Source organism: Podarcis cretensis (genome assembly GCF_951804945.1).
Source record: "Podarcis cretensis genome assembly, chromosome: 16".
NCBI classification, from domain to species: Eukaryota; Metazoa; Chordata; class Lepidosauria; order Squamata; family Lacertidae; genus Podarcis; species Podarcis cretensis.
Window position 1 is genome coordinate 18,174,606 of NC_137186.1, and position 22,745 is coordinate 18,197,350.

The window sequence follows — 22,745 nt, forward strand, 5'->3', positions numbered from 1 at the left end:
GCAACGCTCCGCCGCCACAGACCACACGGAGGACTCGAGGCCTAGAGCGGAACGCTGTGGAACGCCGAGGGGACGCTCTAGCCGCCACACTTCACTTCCCTCTTTCTCCTTCTCCTCCCAAGCCTTAGCAGCGGAAACCTAGGAGAAGCTTTTTTTTAAAAGGGGGCGGGGCGTCAGGACTGCTGGGTACCGGATGTGGTTCCCCGGGCATAGCGAAGGGTCCGGCGGAGCGTGGTTGCCATGGTTGCCGCAACGGAAAGGAAGGCAGAGGCCTAGTCGAGTAGGGAAAACGGGCCGCCCTCTGACCCGAAGGTTACGGGCTCGGGTGTAAAGAGAGTCCATTCGGGTAAGTAGAGGGGAGGGAGGACTCTTGGATCCGCAGCCACGGGGGTGTTGAGTCGGTGGGGACCACGTAGGGAGGAGGAGAGCTGGGAGCCAGGACTCCTGGGTTCATCAAGGGAGGGAGCGGCTGGACTTGGTCGTCTTTCTGGTCCAAGGCGGCGGGGTCGATATAGGGGGTCAGCTGGGGTCTCCTGGGTTCATCAGGCAATGGCCAAGCATATGGAAGAACAAGCCTTGTTGTTATTATTATACGGTAGACCAGGTAACTTCAAGAATGTGAAACTTAACCGGATGTGCATTTCCCCCTTCTTTAACCCTCGCCTTGATCTCGTTCCCTTTCCTCTTGTGTCAAATTCACAATCGTAAGCTTCTCAGCACGGACGCCCATTGCTACAGTATTCTGTAAAAACACCACGTGTGGTGTTTTGTGTGGGGTGCATTAAAAAAAAAAAACCATTGCGCGGATGTGTTAATGAGGTTTACAGACTTGCACAGTAAAAGATTAAACGGAGCAGGGGATTTATTTTCTACAAGAGGTGTTCAGGCGTGCGGTCTCCACTTCCTACCTCCAACACAGTTCAGTAAAAGCATTAATACTTGAATCTGCTGAATGTGTATATTGACTCTCACGGTGGATTAGCTGTAAAAATGTGAATACCCCATGCAGAGACTGGGGGGATTCTTTTGTTCATCTTATCCTTGCCTTCACATCTCTAGCCATATGACCACAGTAAAATGTCCAAAAGTTTAAGGCACACTCTCTTCAAGTACACTGACTGACATATGGTGGCAGTTAAAATTGGGATTTTATGAGCTCTTTCCAGTCTCCAAACCCACTGAGCAATCATTTGTGCTTGGGCTGACTTGTGTGGATACACTCTTGTCTTACAGAGGACCAGACAGTTATAATATTGCTGCAAGATGACCCAGGCAGAAATCAAGCTCTCTTCCCTCTTGCTCTCTGAACATTTTGGAGAGATCGTAGAAAAGATTGGGACGCACCTCATTCGCATGGGTAGCCAGCCATTACGGATGATAGCTCATGACACTGGGATGTCACTTGACCAGGTATGCGTAGTGGTAGATGGCACTGATGCAGAAGAAAGGCTGTTACATGAATAATGGCTTTGCACTGGAGAACCATAGAGTTTTGGCCTTAAGTCAGGGAGACCCAGGTTCAAATCCCTGCTTGGTCATGAAGGTCCCTGTATAACTTAAAGCCTGTTAACTTCTTCCACCTCACAGGGGTGTTGTAAGTGGGTGAAGGGGTTCATTATAAATACTGCTGTTCCTGGCAAAGGATTGCTCTGGATGATCCATAAGGTACATTCTGACTCTTTGAATCCTTCTCACACTGTTTTGCTCAAAATTGAATGCTGTGCTCTGGACTGGGGTTGGGTAGAGTCTGCAGATCTCCATATATACACCGTGCTTTTCTCCCACCTGCACAGGTTCGGAAGGCACTCTGTGTCCTGATCCAGCACAACTTGGTGACGTATGAGCTGCAGAAGCGAGGCCTGGTGGAGTATGAAGCCCAGTGCAGCCGAGTGCTGCGGATCCTCCGCTACCCCCGCTATATTTACACTGCCAAGACCCTTTATAGTGACACGGGTGAGCTGATCGTGGAGGAGCTGCTGCTCAATGGCAAGATGTCCATGAGCGCCACAGTGAAGAAAGTGGCTGACCGGCTGACAGAAACAATGGAAGGTGAGCTGAATTTAAGGTGGGGCTCAGCCCTGGAAAAGCACTTTTGGGTGGAGCCTGGAACTCAGGTCTGAGTTGAGGGTTTGTTTCCTTTTCTTCAGATGGTAAAACAATGGAGTACAGCGAAGTCTCGAGCACGTTTGTACGCCTGGCAGACACCCACTTTGTTCAGAGATGCCCATCAGTCCCTGAAGGTCCAGAGCCTTCTGATGGCCCACCGCCTCCTGTGCCCACATTGCAGCTTAACGAGAAGGATATGTATGTGGTTCCAAAACTGAATCTCATAGGTGAGGAAACAAGTCAGAGGCCCCATGATCATTTCGTTAATCCTTGTAAAACCGCATTGTCATAGAAGATGTGCAGCATTGGCTGGTGACTGGTAAGCAATGTCTCAAAGCTATTTTCCTAAACAGCAAAGATGTCTGGGCTCAGCAAAGCTCATTTCAGGTGGTTTCAGGAGAGAAAGGAAATGGTGGTCCTGTCTGCAGTTGGTTTTATGCCATCTTAACTCATCCCCTTGCCACCGCCACCCAAAAAGAAACCCTTGGGAGTTGTAGCTTGTGATGCTGAAAAGTGTTTGTCCTTGCTTTTCTCTCCTCACACCCCTTCAAACCACAATTCTTGGGTTCCCAATGATAGTGGTTTGATTGTTAAATCATATGAAAACATCTGTGGATTTGCCCTGAGAGAAACAGATGGCGTATCATGCTTACAAAGCATGATCATTGATGGAAGAAGAGGGCTGAGCAGCTATAAAAAGGTGGGCTTTGGCAGACTGCATCCTTATTGCTACTCAAAGTGCAGACCTTTCTTTTGGCCATCAGGGAAGGGGAAGAGGAGGCACTCTGACAACGGCCAAGACAATGGAGAACGCAAAGCGAAACGACAAAAGCAGGAGGCAGACAGCAATGAGGTAAAGAGGCCGCTGAGCTGGGTAGTGCATCCCTTCATGAATGGGTACTGGAAGTTTAGCTTTCTCCATCACCTTGAAAGGAAGAGCAAATCTCCCATTGGTTTTAATCATAGCATCATAGAATTGTAGAGTTGGAAAGGACCACGAGGGTCACCTAGTCCAACTCCTTGCAATGTAGGAATCTTTGGCCAAACATGGGGCTCAAGCCCACGACCCAGAGATTAAGAGCCTCGTGCTCTACTGACTGTAATATCTAAATGATGGGTTTGGAGGAGGTAAGCAGTCTTGATATATTGTGAGGCAGAACAGGGGAGTGGACCTGTGGTGCCTTGGCAGGAGTTGGAGGATAGATCCTACCCACATTTAGGGCACGATAAGGCTTGATTTCGTGGCAGGGTGTGTCCCATGTAAATTAAGAGGAACTGTAACATCATTTGAGGTTGTGATCAGCGTAAGTTCAACTCAGAATAGACCTATTGAGAATAATGGACCTAAGTTACTCATGTTCATTAATGTATCTACTCCAAGTAGGACTATCATTGGTCTCAACCCTTGGTTTTATTACCTCTAGCACCAAAAGTGTTCTGCAGTTGTCTTGGTTATTTCATTTATTTATTTATCTCTCCCCGCCCCCACCCCAAGTCTTGTCTTGCTGGTCATTATAGCTGTGCAGATCAGCTCAATGGCATGTGGGCTTCGTCTCCTGAAGCCACAGAGGAAGCAGCCAACATGATTTTTCCCTCCCAATGACTTATTTAATAGAAGCGAAAGGAATTATGGATTTACTTGTTTTTAAAGCAAAATAAATCATGCAAATGAAGTTTCTGCACACTTGCTCTATTAGCATAATATATGCAGGTTGCAGGATTTAGTGTTTGTGGTGACAGAATTTTGGTTGGAGTGTGCTGGGGGTACAAGTAGCCCCCCCCCCCCAGTTGTGCAATTGATACATAGGATAACACTCCGCTTCCCTCTTTCTCCCAATCAACACTTCTCAGTCTCCATCAGATGATGGAATCTACTGGCAAGTCAACATTGACCGTTTCCACCAGCACTTCCGAGATCAAGCCATTGTCAGTGCTGTGGCCAACAGAATGGACCAGGTGTGTTGCTTTCCTTCTTGTGGGGGGGGTCTATGTCATTAGACTAATATGTGGTGTGGCCACATTTGGGATACTGTGTACAGTTCTGGTTGCCCCACCTCAGAAAGGATATTCTAGAGATGGAAAAGTTTCAGAAACGGGCAGCCAAAACAATGAAGGGGATAGAGTGACCCTTCTATGAAGAAAGGTTGTAGCATTGGAGACTTTCTTATTTAGAGAACAGGCGAGTAAAAGGAGACACAATAGAAGTTTATAAAATTATGCATGGCATGGAGAAAGTGGACAGAGAAAAGTTATACTCCCGCTTGCATAAAACCAGAACTTGTGGGCATCCAGTGAAGCTGAATGTTGGAAGTTTCAGGGCAGAAAAAAAAGAAAACACTTCTTAATGTGGCACTTAGTTAAATTGTATAACATGGGTCAGCAAACTAAGGCCCGCAGGCCAGATCAGGCCCAATTGTCTTCTAAATCCAGCCTGCGGATGGTCCGGGAATCGCCGTGTGGATCGCCATTGTGCACGTTCTTTCCCTCTCCCTCACACTGCTTCTCCTCGCCCTGCCTAGAGGAGGAAGGGGGCTGGGCTTTGTTGGTGCCAGCCCCTCTCCGGAGCCTTTTTGCGCACTGCTCATCTTTTTTTTTATATATATATATATATAATTTTTATTATTTTTCCAATTTTAAGACAAAACAACATACACACATCAACAAACAAAAACAAACACACAGATATAATTTCATAACCTCATTTTCATAAGCCTTCTTTCTCGGACTTCCCCATACCTCACCCTTTTTGCATCCATATTTTACAATTTTTCAGCAACCCTTTACTCCAATTAATTAAAACTTATTATCTTTCTCAATTTCATCTTATTTCAACAAACAATTTCCGCTGCAATTCTGTATCTTCCTTTCCCTTGACATTTTAGCACTCATCAATATTGTAACAGTTCTTAAGATAAGCTTTGAACTTCTTCCAGTCTTCCTCCACCGTCTCTTTCTCTTGGTCACGGATTCTGCCAGTCATTTCTGCCAATCCCATAAAGTCAAATCACTTTCGTCTGCCATTCTTCCAGTGTGGGGAGTTCTTGTGTCTTCCAATACTTTGCTAGAAGGATCCTTGCTGCTGTAGTGGCGTACATAAAAAAAGTCCTATCCTTCCTTGACACCAATTGGCCGACCATGCCCAAGAGAAATGCCTCTGGTTTCTTGTGAAAGGTACATTTGAGTACCTTCTTAATTTCATTATAGATCATTTCCCAAAAGGCTTTAATCTTTGGGCAGGTCCACCAAAGGTGAAAGAAGGTACCTTCAGTCTCATTACATTTCCAGCATTTATTATTGGGCAGATGATAAATCTTCGCAAGCTTGACTGGGGTCATGTACCACCTATAAATCATTTTCATAATATTTTCTCTTAAGGCATTGCTTGCCGTGAATTTGATACCGGTGGTCCATAACTGTTCCCAGTCAGCAAACATAATGTCATGACCAATGTCCTGTGCCCATTTAATCATGGCTGATTTAACTGTCTCATCTATTGTATTCCACTTCAGCAACAGATTATACATTCTTGATACATTCTTAGTATTGGGTTCTAACAATTCTGTTTCCAATTTCGATTTCTCCACCTGGAAGCCAATTTTCCTGTCTTGTTTAAATGTTTCCATTATTTGGTAGTAATGAAGCCAATCTCGTACCTTGGGCTTTAATTTCTCAAAACTCTGTAGTTTAAACTCACCGCTTTCTTGTTCTAAAATTTCAGAATATTTTGGCCATTTGGATTCCATGTTAAGTTTCTTCACCTCCTTAGCCTCCATAGGTGATAACCACCTAGGAGTTTTATTTTCCAACAAATCCTTGTATCGAATTCAAACATTATATAATGCTTTCCTAACAATATGGTTTTTAAAACCCTTGTGAACTTTAACCTTGTCATACCATAAATATGCATGCCAGCCAAACCTATTATCAAATCCTTCCAAGTCCAGAATATCTGCATTCTCAAGAAGTAGCCACTCTTTCAACCAGCAGAAAGCTGCCGATTCATAGTACAGTCTCAAATCCGGCAGGGCAAAACCCCCTCTTTCTTTTGCATCAGTAAGTATCTTAAATTTTATTCTGGGCTTTTTGCCCTGCCAGATAAATTTAGATATATCTTTCTGCCACTTCTTGAAACAATCTAGTTTATCCACAATTTGTAATGTCTGAAACAAAAATAACATTCTAGGCAATACATTCATTTTGATCACTGCAATTCGGCCTAACAAGGAAAGCTTCAGATTCGACCATATTTCTAGATCTTTCTTTACCTCTGTCCAACATTTATCATAATTGTCTTTAAATAAATTCACATTTTTAGATGTCATGTTAATCCCCAAATATTTTACTTTCTTTGCCACCATTAACCCAGTTTCGTTTTGGAATCTCTCTCTTTCAACATTTGTTAAGTTTTTTTCCAGAACTTTAGTTTTTTGTTTGTTCAACTTGAATCCTGCCACCTGACCAAAGAATTGAATTAACTCTAAAACTCTTTTTGTACTAGTATCTGGCTCTTGTAAAGTCAATACCAAGTCATCTGCAAATGCCTTCAATTTATAGTGTTTAGCTCCGACCTGAACTCCTTTTACCAGCTGGTCCCCCCTAATCATGTTCAACAAAACCTCCAGGACTGATATAAAAAGTAATGGGGATATCGGGCACCCCTGCCGTGTCCCTTTTTCTATGGAAAGTTCATCAGTAACCACGTTATTTACAATTAGCTTAGCCTTTTGTTCAGAATATATTGCACTTATACCATTTTCAAACCTTTGACCTACCCCCATCCCATGGAGATTCTTCTTCATGAACTTCCAAGAGATATTATCAAAGGCTTTCTCCGCGTCCACAAAGATTAGGACTGCCTTCGTATTAATATTTACAGTTAGCAGTTCCATAATGTCAATTATGTTCCTTACATTATCTGATAAGTGTCTTCCTGGGAGAAAGCCTGCCTGGTCCTTATGAATCTCCTCCATTAACACCCTCTTCAGTCTTTTTGCTAAAATGTCAGCAAATATTTTGTAATCCACATAAAGTAATGATATAGGGCGGTAGTTCTTGATCTGGTTTTTTTTTCAGTTTCAGTCTTTGGTATAAGTGTGATGAAAGCTTCTTTCCACGATTCAGGTGCCTTTTCCCCCTCTAATATTTCATTACAAACCTCCTTAAGCGGCTGTATTAACCATTCTTTCAATGCTTTATAATATCTGGAGGTTAGTCCATCTGGTCCTGGAGATTTCCCTAGTTGCATGTTTTGAATGGCACCCTCCACTTCTTGATCTGTTATTTTCTCATTTAAAATCAACATGCTTTGTTGCGAATTTTTTTGTAATCCATATTTCTTAAGAAAATCTTCTATGCCTCCTTTGTTTTCCGGCCCTTGTGCATATAATCTCCTGAAATAACTCTGAAAGCAGTTGCTAATCTCATTTGGTTTAAAGATGTTCTTTCCGTCCACCTCCAAACTTGTGACTGTATTTAATTTCTGTCTCTTCTTCAATTGCCATGCTAGTAGTTTCCCACATTTGTCCGCTGATTCAAATGTCCTCTGTCTCATTTGCTTAATTTTCCATTCTATCTCCTGGTTCATCAATTCCATATATTGCATTTGATAGAACTTAATTTCTCTCAGAATTTCATGAGACTTTGGTTTAGACCTCAGTTTCTTTTCTCCTTCTTTTATTTTTTCCAGAATCTTATCCTTCCTTTCATTTTGTTTCTTTCTCTTTAAAGAGTTCTGTTGTATCAGAAAACCTCGCATCACGGCCTTGCTTGCGTCCCAAATCACTCTTTTCTCAACCTCTGTCCTCAGATTTATCTCAAAGTAGTCCTTCAAGGTTTTTTGGGCCTTTTTGTAAATCTCCACCTCTCTGAATAGGGTGTCATTCATTCTCCATCTGAAGGATCCAGCTGTTGTTAGTTTCATTTCCATCTTCACTGCGTTATGGTCGGAGCATGTCTTTGGGCAGATTTCCACCTTTTTTATCCTTGGAGCCATTCCACTAGTAATCCATATTTGATCTATTCTTGTCCATGTCATTTGTGCCTCTGAAAAGAATGTTCCCTCTCTCTCTCAAGAGGGTTTCTTGTTCTCCAGATATCAATCAGGTCTATGTTTTCAGTCATTTCAAAAAAGGTCTTAGGTAGTCTCCCGTCCTTAGAGACCACCTGTCTTTGTGCTTTATCCATATTTGTAGAGACCACGCCATTCATATCTCCTAATAAGATCACCTTATAATCCAAATAATCCGTTAATGTCTCATGCAATTTCTTGTAAAATTCTGCCTTCCCTTCATTTGGTGCATAGATGCCCACTATCAGGAGTTTTTCTCCTTGGATTTGTATCTCAATTGCCAGAATTCTTCCATATTCATCTTTAAAGATCAATTTTGGGGCCAATTTTTCCTTTGCATAAATCACCACTCCTCTTTTCTTAACTTTGTCTGATGAAATAAATTCCTGTCCTAATCTTTTATTTATAAGTAGTCTTCTGTGTGCCCTTGTTACGTGGGTTTCTTGTAGACATATCAAATCCAATTGTTCTCTTTTCAAGATATGAAAGACCTCACGCCTTTTTCTGGGAAGGTTGAGTCCATTACAGTTCCAAGTTAAAAATTGCAGAGACATTATTAGTTAGTTACCTCCAGCTGCTCCCTGCAGCTGTTCTTCTTCCATTGGTGACTTCAGTCCAAATGTCAAGTTTCCAAGGTCTGTGTCAGAGGTCGAGTCTAGCACTCCTTTCACAAGGTCCTCCTCGTTTCTGTCTAGGAATTGTTATCTTGCACTGTTCTTATTTTGACTTTCTTTCCTTTGAAGTTAAAAGACAAACCTTGTGGAAATTCCCACCTAAAAGGTATGTTACTCTTCTTCAACAGGTCAACCAGATTCTTAAAATAAGTTCTTACCTCCAGAATATATTTTGGGATGTCCTTATAAATTTGAACAGAAGCATTTCCAATCTGAAGGGTTCTCTGGTAATGTAAATTTAAAATTTTATCTCTTTCCTCTTTAGATCTCAGAGTTATCAGACAATCCCTTGGGGTCTTCCTGCCTTGCCTTCTGCCCAATCTGAAGGCGGTTGTTATCTTAAAATCTTCTTCCTCTGAGTTTACCTGCCAAAATTCTGACAATTCTTTTGTGAGAAAGTCCACTAGGTTGTCCCCTTCACTTTCAGGGACCAACCTAAGTCTCAAATTCTTCTCTTTCCTCTGCATCTCCCACAAAGACAAGGCCGCCTCATGCTGGTCCAACTTCTTACAGACTGGTATTAGACTTTCCTGTGTAGTTTCTGCAGTAATTTTAGCTTCTTCTGCAATTTTTCGAATTGTGGCGTTTTCTTGAACCAATTTGTTTATGGTTTCTGTATTAGATGTAATGCTTTTGGTATTTAAGTCCAATTTTGTTGTAAGTTCTGTCAGTTGTTTGGTATTCTCCGTGCTCTGCTTAGTCAAATTTTCTAAAGATTCATTTATTTTAAGTAATGCTTGAGTCACTGAATCCATGAATACGTTTATTCCTTTCTTCTGTCCAGCTGTGCCTGTTGGCAGTAAGCCTGATATTGAGCCTCTTTTCTTTTGTGCAGCTTTAGCCTTAGATCTTGTTGTTATGTCTTCTGCGGAACCACTCATGTCCCATGGTCGTTCCCACAGGAACAGCTCTTAAGTAGCAAAATCCAGTGACTTGTTTTTATTTGACAGTCTATGTTACAACTGTAATCTTTCAGCCCTCTAGAGGGAGCAATACATTGTGTCCAATAAGCAGAAGAAACAAAGAAACCAAAAACCCTCTTGGAGAGAGGTTTTTTTTAAGAAACTTTCAGTCTTTTAGAAACTTTCAGTCTTCCAATTGCAACAGTAATATTTCTGTAAAGTCCCAAAAATTGTATCTATTTGAACTCTCCGCTTTGCAGCAGGTTTTGTCAGACAGTTCCTGTCAAAGCGCTTCACCCAGGCAGTCTGTTCCCAGAGTCAGAGACAGCAGGAATTAATCACTTAAATTTCCTCTCACGCAGGTTAAGCCAAGTTTCCTTTTCTTCCCCCCCTGCTCCTGCTTGCTGGAGGGGTAGTTAGAGTTCAATGCCAAAGTTAAATAATTCTAAAGTTCAAAGTTACTTTTCCTTCAATTGCAGCTTTCCAGTTCCGTTGCTTTAAAAGCCATGCAAACCGGGGGAGGCAGACTTCCTTTATTTACCATCCCCGTTTTCAGCCAAATTTCAAACGTTTTTTATAATCCCAGTAGGTTTCCCAATCCTACTTACGGGTATTTCAATTTCAGTCCAGATTTCAGGAAGGAATCGGCACTCTCCGCTTATAGCGACGCGGCTTCACTTCACGGGCTGGGTAGCGACTCTCAGCACCGCACGATCCCCCGATGCTCCTCCGGAGCCTTTAAAAAGGCTCTTTTGCAGTAAGGGGCGCAAAAGGTGCCCACCGAGTCTCCTTGTTCACAGGCTTCCGCGCCTGTGATTTTAGGGGTCCCCGCTTCGCCGTAGCGGTCAGACCCGAACTCGTGAAGCAGCCCTCTCTCCGGAGATCGGGGAGAGAGCCGCCATTAAGCGCTGGCGCCGACCGGAAGTCCTTTTTTGCGCACTGCTCATCGTGCCGCCAACCCCTGCCACTTGCAAGACACAGGAGCCCTCTTGAGCGGCCGCCATTTAAAACAGCCCCTCTCTGGAGCCCTTTCATGCACCACTCATCGTTCCTCGTTCATTTCCCCACAAAAAATATAGTCCGGCCCCCCACAAGGTCTGAGGGACAGTGGACCGGCCCCCTGCTGAAAAGGTTTGAGGACCCCTGCTTTAGAACTTGCCCGCACAGGAGGCAGTCATGGCCATTGGATTGCTTTAAAAGAGGATTAGAAAAATTCATGGCGGAAAGGGCTATCAATGGCAACTAGCCATGATGGTTATTCTCTGCCTCAATACTCAGAGGCAGTAATACTTCTGAATACCCATTGCTGGAAACCACAGTAGGGGAGAGAGCTCTTGTGCTCAGGTCCTGCTTGTGGATTTCTCATGTAGGCATCTGGGTGGCCACCATGAGAACAGCATGCTGGACTGGAAGGGCCATTGGGCTCATCCAGCAGGCTTGTCATACTGTAAGTCCTTACGTTCTTACTGAAGGCTGTTTCCTCTGCTTTGGCATTTCCTCCCCTGGCCAGTTTTTAGTTTATCAAAGAAGAGTTTTAGCTTTTCTCTTTTCCTTGGCATACTGGTTTTCTACGTACAGGGATTTATTACTTGATTTTGGTATGGCAGGGCTTTTTAATCATGCAAGTTCCCACCTACGTTTTACAGTCCATGCACAAAACAAGAACTTCCCTAAGAGTTTTGCCTCTGTCTCCTTCCCTTTCCGACAGACCAGTAGTGAAATTGTGCGGACGATGCTGCGAATGAGCGAAGTCACGACCTCTTCCAACGCGCCGTACACCATGCCCCTGTCTTCCAACGAGGTGAGCAGCTACTTGGGACTTGTTGGCAGATGTGTATGCAAGCATGTGTGTAAGGTGCGTGTTCAGTGTATGTGTGGAGTGTGTGGGCATGTGTGCTCTGTGTACTTGTGGGGTGGCCCTGCCTTCTCCCAGCTCTGACCTTGACCCCTTTTTGCCACACCCACTTTCATTTGGGTCCCTCCCACCATTGGTGTGCAGTTCCTGGAAGGATGGCACAAGAGGCAAGGCAGCCCTTGGCCTAAAGAGGTCACTGACCCCCCGTAATAAACCCCTCTAATAGAGTGGCTCATGCCTGCCATGACTGGGGGGTTCAGTCAAGATTTCATTGCTGTCCTTTCCCCAGGTCAGAGTAGCTACTAGAGAGGGGATAGCTCATTTTTACATGGCTTGCCTCGGTATGTGATATTGTTATTTATTTATATGCCATCTTTCAGCCAAAAAAAGGCCCCCATGACAGCTCATAAAAATTACAAATGCAAATACAAACATATCAGCGCAAATACAATACAAATTGTACTGAATCTTAACATCTCAAAAGGATATAATGCATTCATTTTCCTGCCAAAAGAGCAACAGATTATGCCCCACAAAACATTAAGAGAGAGCAGGAGAGAGCTTTTGTGAGTTGTTGGGTATTTCTTTCTTCATTTTATGTAATCTTAGAGCTGGAAGATGACCTTGGGGAGGTAATCTAGCCTAACCCTCTACTCAGTGATGGGATCTTCCAGCAACTGCACACCAGGCAGATGGCTGCCCAGCTTCCGCTTAAAAACAACAACTCAGCAGCACAGAGCCTGTGCCTCCCAAGAAAGGCTGTTCTCTTGCTTAATAGCTCTTACTATTAGGAGGTTTTGTCAAAATCTGCTTTCCTTCAGTTCCCGGCTCTTGATTTCTCGTTTTTCCCTTTGGAGTATCAAAGAGCTAGCCTGCTCCACCACCAACATGACAGCCCTTCAGATATTTCAAGGCTGGTATCATGTTGTCGTCCCGTCCCATCTCCCTTTAATTTTTTCCAGGCTAAATATACTCCACGCTTTACAATGGTTTTCATAGGATTTATTATACTACTTGTTCTAGAATAATGGTATTATAGATTAATGGTTGTATATTTATGCACACTGTTTTTTAAATACTGTGTGTATATATATGTGTGTGTGTGTGTAGGTTTAGAAAATAAAGCTGTAAAAAGTAAATAAAATGTATAGATCAAATAAAAAGAGACTTTAAAACCATAACTATAACTGTGACAGAGTGCAATACAGAGGTTCTATATCAATATTAAGAAATAATTATGGAGAGATGGGTCAGAGTTTATATCAGAACTTGCATCAGGTCAGGAGCCATCCGCAACAAGAACAAATGAATTGGTTAGGGAAGGGGACAGTCTGAAATGTGTCTAGGCCAGGCAAGATGAGAATCCTTCAAGGGGAAGACAAATACCCCCTCTATAGCTAACATGAGTCATTTCAGGTTTGTGTAATACACTTTTGTTGGTTATGAAGGTTATAAATGGAAACAGCACTATTCATTAAAATACATTGTTCTGTAAAGAACCTCTTGTAGGTCACCTGCTCTCTGGTTATGTTCAGTAATAGTTTAAAGTCTGTAAGAAGTCACAGGATATCTACAACACTGGACTTCTGATTTGTTTGTTTTTTAAAGATATTTCGGTCGCTTCCGGCTGGTTACAACATCTCCAAACAGATTCTCGATCAGTACCTCACTCTATTAGCAGATGATCCGGTAAGAAAGTCCTCTTCTGGATTATTATTCTCATTTTGAACAATGCCTTTGAAATGGCATCTTTTTTACTTCCTTTTTCTGATAATAAAACCTTGTCTGGTTCAATCCTTTAATCTCCCCATAGCTGGAGTTTGTTGGCAAGTCGGGGGAGAGTGGCGGAGGAATGTACGTCATCAGTATCCTTTTTGACTTGGCTGTATCATGAGGACTGTTTTCGTGTTCGAGGGCAAGCTGTGCTAGTTGTTTAGGAGGGTGGGCCTGCACTTCTATGCTGGACATGTGTACTTCTGTACATGAAGAGCACATTCCAGCCCACCCATTGTGGGGTGCCAGCTGCTACACGGGCTCAGCTCAGCCAACCTGGGGGAGATGCGGCAGAAGCCAGAGATAGCAGCTCACTTACCTAGCAAATGGATTGTGGGGCCCAGAGGAAGAGAGAACAGGTGGGGGGGGGCAGGAGCCAAAGCAGCCCGCAAGAGCTCCTTCACAGTGCTGATCCCAGCTGCGGCACTAGAGCAAAGAGCAACCAATCCTGCACAGCCCACCTGTTCTTCACCTCAGCCACCAAATGCCTTAAAGAGATGCTTCTCTCACATCTCTTAAAGAGGGACTGATGAATCTTAAGGAACCTGTTGCAGCCTAGACCTTGGAGCAGCCAATGTCCTCTCAAGCGAGGAAAGAACCAAGGGAAAGGTTGGTTCTCTGCTCTTCTCTTTTCCCTGCCCCACATTTTCTCACTTAGTTGATCAGGGATCAGTTTATCCAAAGAGAAAAACTGAGAGAAAATGGCCAGGGGCAAAACAAGCTGGGCCTGCGTGGTCAGAGGCAGCAATGCTTCTGAATAAGAGTTGCTGGAAACGGCAAGTGGGGAGAGTGCTCTTGGGCTCAGGTCCTGCTTGCAGGTTTCCCACAGGCATCTGGTTGGCCACTGGATGGAGCATCACTGTCTCTGGCCATTTTGGCTTGTAGCCATTGATGGCCTTATTGTCCTCTATGAATTTGCCCATCTAAGTCAATGGCCATCATTGCCTCCTTGGGGAGCCATGGGTTTAACCATTTGCTGCATGAAGATGGACTTTTCCTTTATCTGTCCTGAATCTTGCAGGTTAGCAGGTGGCCCTGATGTGTCTTCGCATCATTGGAGAGCCTAGAAGGTGCCTCCCAAGTTAACCACCCAAACTGAAACTCCCGTCAGTTGGTTAGAAGGAGGTGAGGGGCAAACCACTTGGTGCATACCAAAATGGAACTCTCCCTGACATTTTTCCCTAACCTCCCCTCAAACAGACCTTCATAAGGCCCTGGCGTCTCTGGCTACCGCAACGCTGGAATCAATAGTTCAGGAAAGGTAATGGGGAGCCTGCCTGTTTGGAGATGCTGGAGTTGAAAACTTGCTTTGAGTCAAGGTAGCAGGCATGTCAGAGCTCATTGGCTTAATGTATTTGCAGTGTTATCTTGCATGCAGGCCTGCCTCAAGCCAGAAATGTAAAATGAGGCCAGCTCCTTGTGCCTGCTGCAGACATCTTTAGTCACCGTGGTGAAAGCAAAGTGCTATTTCCTCCTGCCAGCAGGGTGCAACCAAAACTTCACGTTCATTTGTTTCATAAGAATTATATACAGATTGATTGTTTTAAAGCAAGGTTGAGGCGGTTTATGAAAAGAATAAGCTTATCAGTAAAAACAGTTTAAAAATGACGATTTAAAATAATCAAAAAATAATTAAAAAACCAGTAAGATGAAAACAGACTAAAATGCACATGACATTCTGCATCTCTGGGTAGGCTTGCCTAAACAAAAATGAGTTTGGCAGACACCAAACAGAGTACAGTGAAATTTCCTGCCTGATGTCAATAGGCAGAGAGTTCCAAAGTGGGTGCTGCCACACTAAAAGATTGATTTCTTACAGATGAGGAATGGTATTATGTGGCAACTATAATAGGTGCACGGGTGGCGCTGTGGGTTAAACTACAGAGCCTAGGACTTGCCGATCAGAAGGTTGGCGGTTCGAATCCCCGCGACGGGGTGAGCTCCTGTTGCTCAGTCCCTGCTCCTGCCAACCTAGCAGTTTGAAAGCACGTCAGAGTGCAAGTAGATAAATAGGTACCGCTCTGGCGGGAAGGTAAATGGTGTTTCCATGTGCTGCTCTGGTTCACCAGAAGTGGCTTAGTCATGCTGGCCACATGACCCGGAAGCTGTCTGCGGACAAACGCCGGCTCCCTCGGCCAATAAAGCAAGATGAGTGCCGCAACCCCAGAGTTGGTCACGACTGGACCTAATGGTCAGGGGTCCCTTTACCTTTATAATGGTGCTAGTTTCACAGACCAAAGCGGTCATGTGAGCATACATGGGGTACAGCGATCTCACAGGTAAACTGGTCCTGAGTTGTTGTTGTTTTTTTCCTTTACATGCAAACAAACCATATAAACTTAGTACATGTTTTTACATTGACTTACAATAAAAAGACTCGTTTCTTAACTTAAGAGAATGTCTCCCTAGGTTTCCTATGTGTTGATGGTGGTATCAAAATTGTCTTGTCTGTTTTTTATTTTGTTGCAGTGTTTTACATTAGCTTCTCAGCCAAGCCTGTTTGCCATACATTTGTAGACCATCTGATTAATGATAATTCAAGGACAGTTTTCCAATGTCAAGCAGCAACCATAAAAATGTTGATAAGCAGAGCACAGATCAGGCTGTCAAAGACTGACAGCAATGCTAACTGTGGACTGTACTGAATTTGTTGATCTTTTATCTTAATGCTTTCCTAGTAGAGAAAACATAGTTTTGAATAAACTGCTTATTTCTTTTCTAGTAAAGAAAATTATTCTGAGCTCTTTGTATCTCAGTACAGTAGTACCTCAGGTTAAGCACTTAATTTGTTCTGGAGGTCTGCTCTTAACCTGAAGCACCACTTTAGCTAATGGGGCCTCCTGCTGCTGCGCCACCAAAGCACAATTTCTGTTCTCATCCTTAAGCAAAGTTCTTAACCCGAGGTAATATTTCTGGGTTAGCGGAGTCTGTAACCTGAAGTGTATGTAACCCAAGGTACCACTGTAATACCTTGAAGTGCTTATAGCCATTGAGTCCCAATGATGGAATAAACTAAGCACAGTTAGAGCTCTACACATTCTTTCATCCTTTGACAACTTCGTGCCCTCCAGATGTTTTGGACTCCCAGCATCCATCAGTTGGAAGCCAAACTGAGAAGCCTGATGCATGATGCATTCAGAGAGTGCGAAAAACTAGCCTGCTATGCCATTTTATTTCTCTGATCTAGATTCGGGTCTCGTTGCGCTCGCATCTTCCGCCTGCTCCTGAGGAAGAAGCATCTGGAACAGAAACAAATAGAAGACTTTGCAATGATCCCTGCCAAGGAAGCAAAGGAAATGATGTACAAAATGCTGTCGACTAACTTTGTAGCCCTGCAGGTATGCTCCTTTGCAGGGGCAGTGGGGGGGGGGGCTGTCCTGAATAATCTAGGTCTGAAAAATAAATTATGCAAAACTAAAGTTCCATGGAAGACCTGAGCTGCTTGGATGCAAGTCAAGATGAGCACAGTGAACTGTCCAGGCCCTGAGGAAATAAGGTGGAAGCAGAATTCTTTGCAAGATTGCAACTCCTGTGCATACCATTCTCAACTCCCAGTGTGCTGTTTTCTTTTTTCTTTTTTCTTTTTTTTTCTTCTTTTTTTCGAATTTTTTTTTCCAATGCAGAATCATAACAAAAATTACAAACATTGAATCCAAAATAATACTATAAAAACAAAAAAAAACCAGAACATACAAAAAAAAACCAGAAAAGAAAAGGGAAAAAAAACCAAAGGAAACAAAACTAAACGAAACAAAAACGAAAACGAAAAAGCACACATCTACAGAAAAAACCCATATCATTACGTACATAAACACAAATTGACTTCCTTCCTTTGTTCTAAGACCTCAAAAAATTTACTCTTACTGTATTGTTGTGTCTAATTAGATTACTTCCACCTTTGTACTTTTTTTTTTTACACCATTTTTCTATTTCTTTAACCCTGTAAAGTATCATTCATTACATACCAATATACTTACTCCAGAACAATGTTTTTTCATATACTCTTTAGCACAACCCCATTCTTTTAATAATTTCTGGTCCGATTGTCCCCTTATGTAAGCTGTGAGTCTTGCCAGATTTATGTATTCACAAAATTTAATTTGCCAATCTTTCACTGACTGAACTTTTTTGCCTTTCCAGTTTTTAGCTATAAGCATCCTGGCAGCTGTTGTTGCATAAAGGAATACTTTCCTTTGATTTTCGGGGATATCATTTGTAATTAAACCTAAAAGGAATGCCTCCGGTTTTTTACTGAAAGATATTTTAAACATCTTTTTGAGTTCTTAATAGATTTCATTCCAGAATTGTTTAATAGGTCGGCATTCCCACCACATCCCAGTGTGCTGTTTTAATCAGCGTGAAAACCAGTTCCTGAGGTTCCGTCACACTCTAGCATCATCAAGAAACCAGACGTGTCACAGGGCTGTGCTGATTAAGGGGTGGGGTTCTGCAGGTTGGAGCAAAACCAGTTCTCAGTGGTTCCCATGGAATTTTATGGGGACAAAAACTCGAGACGCAAGCATTATGAAGGGCAACGGAGCCTGGAAAGAGGTGTAGTTAGTACACCCACACCTTGGCTCCTTGTCTATGGCCCCTATTCCACTGAAAGGCTGCCATGGATTCCTGTATAGAAAAGTTGAAAGTGGTGTGCTTGAGCATCAACATCAGAGGCAAAGTTGGTGATGACATGAGAGAAAGCCTTTGCTGTGGCCGCTCCCAGATGCAGGATTCCCTCCCAAGGGAGGCTAGACTGGCTCCCTCCTTGTCAGTCTTCTGCTGGAAGGTTAAGACCTTGTTTAGATTGGCCTTTGGAAACCAAGGTGCAGGTGATGCTGACCATGGGGCTGTCTTTGGGCAAACTGCATTCTAATGCTAGGCTTAAATGTATTTTTCATGTGTTTTAACTTGCTTTCAACTGGTTTGTTTTTATTGCTTTGTATATTATAAAGGTGTTATAAGGATGCCACCTTGAATCCCAGCTTGGGAGAAAGGCAGGATATAAATGCATTAAATAAATAAGAAACACAAGAAGAGTCTGCTGGATCCGACCAGTGGCCCACCTAGTCCTGCATCCTGTTCTCACAGTGGCCACCCAGTGGCTAAGGGACAGCATTGCAAATCAGGAATCATTGGTCTCAAATCCCATCACTTCCACTGAACATGCTCTTTCTCAGCTTCACTCCCCCCACCTGCAAAATAATAGTAATAATAATAATAATTTTATTATTTATACCTGCCCATCCGGCTGGGTTTCCCCAGCCACTCTGGGCGGCTCCCAACAGATTAAAAACAGAATAAAACATCAAACATTAACAACTTCCCTAAACAGGGCTACCTTCAGATGTCTTCTAAAAGTCAGATAGTTGTTCATCTCCTTGACAACTTTTTTATTTTAAGTTTATATGGTTTTATGTACTGTTCTTGTGAACCACTTTGATGTTTTATTTATGAATTACAGTCGTACCTCCGCTTACGTATCCCTCCAGTTATGCAAACTTTGGGATGCGTAAGTGGCAAACCTGGGAGTATATTTCCGGGTTTTTGCCGCGCGTGCATGCACAGAAGCGGTCTCTCCGGTTGCGAAAACCTCGGGATCCGGCCGGACCTCCTGAACGGATCCTGTCCGCAACCGGAGGTACCATTGTAGAGGTATGTAAATAAGTCAGCATTGCAGTTCTCTTTTCATTATTAAGCAAACATAGTGGGTGTTCTCTCATTCAAAAACAGGAGATCCCCAAGACCCCCGATCATGCCCCTTCCCGCACTTTCTACCTATATACAGTGAACAGGCTCTCGTCTGCACGGATGCTGCTCCACCGCTGTTACAAGGTACGTGTCCTGTGGCTTCACTGCCCTCGCTTTCCTTTTTTTAAAAAAAAAATCTGCCTGTAGAAATTGGATTGCAATAGCCCTTTTCTCTTCCTCCTCCCTTCCAGAGCGTGGCCAACCTCATAGAAAGACGCCTGCATGAGACTAAGGAGAACCGGTGAGTGAGCTGTCCTGGGGGGAGGAGGGTGGTTAGGGCAAGAAGTTGGAGTCCTCAAGATCCACCTCCGCAGGGTCGCTCTTCCTCTGTTCGTCACTGCCGTCACAGCTTTGTGGTGCTGTGTGACAGGTTGCAAATCTCTGATTTTCAAAGGTCTGTTAAAAGTGGGAAACTCGCAGAGCTGACCCCCAATTCTTCTATGTGAGTTTGTCTCAATGGGGCTCACCCCAGGAGGACTACATGAATTCTCCCTTGTGAAGGAGTCTTGATTCTCTGCTCGGGCCTTGCCCCATCTTTGGCCAGCCTTAAACTGAAGTGGTGTGGTTCTGTCTGACCCGTGGCTTCTGTCCTGTGCCAGGCGTCTGCTGGAAAAATCCCAGCGGGTAGAAGCCATCCTCGCCTCAATACAGGCCTCGGGGGCAGAGGAGGCACAGCTGCAGGAGATCGAGGAAATGATCACTGCCCCTGAACGGCAGCAGCTGGAGAGCCTCAAGCACAACGTCAACAAGTAAGTGAGGAGGAGCAGAATGGTGGGGATCAGAGAAGGGACCTTGGACGTCATCAAGTCCAAGCCATTTGCTCAGTGCAGGATCTGACTACAGCATTCTGGACAGGGGGCTGCTCAGCAGATCCTTCCTGCTCAGAGTGTGCCCCTCAATACCTGTTGCTGAGGGACACATGGAAAGGTGGGAAGGGCTGTTGCCTTTATGGACTTCTCAGAAGCTGCTGACTGGCCACTACAGGAAAGAGAAAATTTGGAGGGTAAACACACCCTCAGTCAACCCACCCAGACAGGTTCTTTTTGTGCTGCCTTCGTAGGCCAGTCCCAAATCAGAGGGCATGACCCCTGTTGTATTTAAGGGGTCACTTCTGTGGCCAGAATTGCCTCCAGGACATCAGGTGGAATTACTTCCATAAATTTTGAGAGAGTGAGCGTGTGTACTTTTTTCTTTTTAAACCACACCACAGGGCTAATAATGTGGATTTATTCACAAAGCCCTATCAAATTGCTTCTTGGGGAAGCTTAAATGTTTTCTCTCACCCACCCCTCCCTGTGTGTATCTGACATATAAGATCAAGATTGTCACCTGATTACTTTTCTTAGTAAAAGTGATACTCAAATGTCACAGCAGCCATCAGGGTAAAGGAAGCAGTCCCCACCTTCTCTCTCTTTCTCACACAGATGAGAATAGACCACTTCTAAAATGTCACTTGCCATCTGCAGTTTTCACAGTACTTGTATTTTTTTTTAAAAAAAAAAGTTTAGTTGTTAACTGGTTTTAATCAATGTTTTGTTTATTAACATATTCTTAACTGAGTAATCAAAACTGACATATAATGTAGCCGGAATAATAGATATATTCATATTTCTCCCCTTTTAACAAAGGATTGATGCAAGTGAGAACCAAGTGGATGAAACCATATTCATTTTGGAATCCTATATCAACAGCACCATCAAGAGCTGAACAACCCCAGTGACAACAAGGCAACGGAGAGGGGCTGTCTTCCTCCTCCCTAAGGAGCAATTCTGTCTCCCTATCACAAGCAGGGCTAATGGACACTGAGTGTTGGATGTGCTTCAACCACTGCTTGTGACTCTATTTATGTCAATTTTTTACAAAAGGAAATAAAAAGACAGACCTGTTGACGTAGACTGGTTGGGAAGTGTTAAGGGGAAGAATGTGTATTTGGGTGTGAAAGGATTGTTCTAAAACACAGCCTTGCCTAGACAGCAGCTTCCCTCTTCCACCATCTTCCAGTTCAGAAGGAACCATGAGACTTCAAGATTGCTGTAAATCAGGACTAAGTATTTTATCCCTCCCAGTGGGTCATAGAGAGGTGGGTAGACTTGTCACAGTGTTCTCCCACTCCCTGTGGTGGGCCCCACTAGAAAATTGAGCAGGGGCACTCAAATAACTGTATCACTGAATGCATTTCCAGGGCTTCAGTTCTCGAACATAGCCTCTCCATAAGTGGCTGGAGGTCTGACATCAACATCACTTATATTTGCATAGCTTTTACTTTTTTTTGTTCTTGACGCCAGACTACTAGAAATCCAAATTTGGTCAATTCTTGTCCATGTCATTTTTGCCTCAGAGAAGAAAGTTCCCTCTCTCTCTAGAGGATTCCTTGTTCTCCAGATGTCAATCAAATCCATAGTGTTTGGTTTGGCTTTGAATGATGCTTCTATGCTGTGCTATATGTTCAGAAAGTGCTAGATCCCAAACTTGTAATCCTGTCACAGATGAACCTTTGGGGTCTTTCCAACAGGAGGTGATCTCTAAATGGGCAGCTCTAAACAGCATGGCAGTTGTGTCCTTATGTATAAGGGAAGGGACTAGATTGGCACCCAATTACGTGGTTTGGGTTCAATAATTTGACCAATAATATTAGGAGACAACCTCAAAAATGTTTTGCCAAACCCCAATAAGCTTATCACACTCACCACAACTGTACAAGGGTCCATCTCTTGCTAAAGACCCACCAGCATTGAGAGGAACTCACAGAGGTGCTACAGTAACATTGTCTCACCCACCCTAGGGACATAGATGCTGGTTGACCAGGACTTGCGGCCCTACTAAGGGTGCCCTGCATACCATATTTTTTGCTCTATAAGACTCACTTTTCCCCTCCTAAAAAGTAAGGGGAAATAAGTGTGCTTCTTATGGAGCGAATGCAGGCTGCGCAGCTATCCCAGAAGCCAGAACAGCGAGAGGGATTGCTGCTTTCACTGCACAGCAATCCCTCTTGCTATTCTGGCTTCTGAGATTCAGAATATTTTTTTCTTGTTTTCCTCCTCCAAAAACTAGGTGTGTCTTGTGGTCTGGTGCGTCTTATAGAGCAAAAAATACGGTACATAGATTCAGGTGTGCCTAATGCCCATCACATTGCTGTTAGCTGTTAGCTTGGGGGTGCTGATGGTCAGCCTGTTGGCCTATGTCTATGGGGTGGAGCTAGCTCATGCACCAGAAGCCTCTTTGTAAATTCCTACGTGAAGAGGATGTCATTTCCTTGCAAGTCTCATTGCCTGTACAAGCAGGATTGGAGGCGATTTCCAAAAGGACTTCAGTGCCAGCAAGCTCTGCACTAATTCCAATGGCTTTCACCCATCACAGCACCGTTAATAGACTACAGCTCCCAGGATTCTTTGGGGGAAGCCATGACTGTTTCAAGCAGTCTCATAGCCCTTTAAATCTATGGTATGAATGCAACAAAGTCTTGTACCTCAAAGATTCCAGCAATGTTTGTTGTTACACAAGCTTTTGTGAGCTAGAGTCCTCTTCATCAGGTGCGTGAAGTACTGTCCTCCAATAACAGGTAGTCTGTATATGTATATGTGTTGTAAAGAGCTATGAAATGCAAGCAGGACAGTCTGGCAATT

General features: G+C 43.6%; 1 protein-coding gene across 1 annotated transcript; it reads left to right on the forward strand.

Moving 5' to 3' along the window:
• Positions 1 to 212: 212 nt before the first annotated feature.
• On the forward strand, positions 213 to 21,011 carry POLR3C (RNA polymerase III subunit C). The gene is made up of 15 exons (XM_079956828.1): positions 213 to 346; positions 1,234 to 1,410; positions 1,794 to 2,049; positions 2,148 to 2,333; positions 2,871 to 2,959; positions 3,958 to 4,062; positions 11,458 to 11,550; positions 13,213 to 13,293; positions 13,418 to 13,469; positions 14,578 to 14,638; positions 16,565 to 16,715; positions 19,105 to 19,206; positions 19,314 to 19,363; positions 19,722 to 19,871; positions 20,751 to 21,011. The coding sequence occupies exons 2-15, from the start codon at positions 1,264 to 1,266 to the stop codon at positions 20,827 to 20,829; spliced, it is 1,602 nt and encodes a 533-aa protein (XP_079812954.1). The 5' UTR covers positions 213 to 346; positions 1,234 to 1,263; the 3' UTR covers positions 20,830 to 21,011.
• The last annotated feature ends 1,734 nt before the right edge of the window (positions 21,012 to 22,745 follow it).

Bases quoted from the DNA above. Each gene is read 5' to 3' on its own strand.
- POLR3C (XM_079956828.1), top strand. From the start codon at position 1,264: ATGACCCAGGCAGAAATCAAGCTCTCTTCCCTCTTGCTCTCTGAACAT. The intron at 4,063-11,457 runs GTGTGTTGCTTT...CCTTTCCGACAG, and splicing joins TGGCCAACAGAATGGACCAG to ACCAGTAGTGAAATTGTGCG. The intron at 19,872-20,750 runs GTAAGTGAGGAG...CTTTTAACAAAG, and splicing joins CTCAAGCACAACGTCAACAA to GATTGATGCAAGTGAGAACC.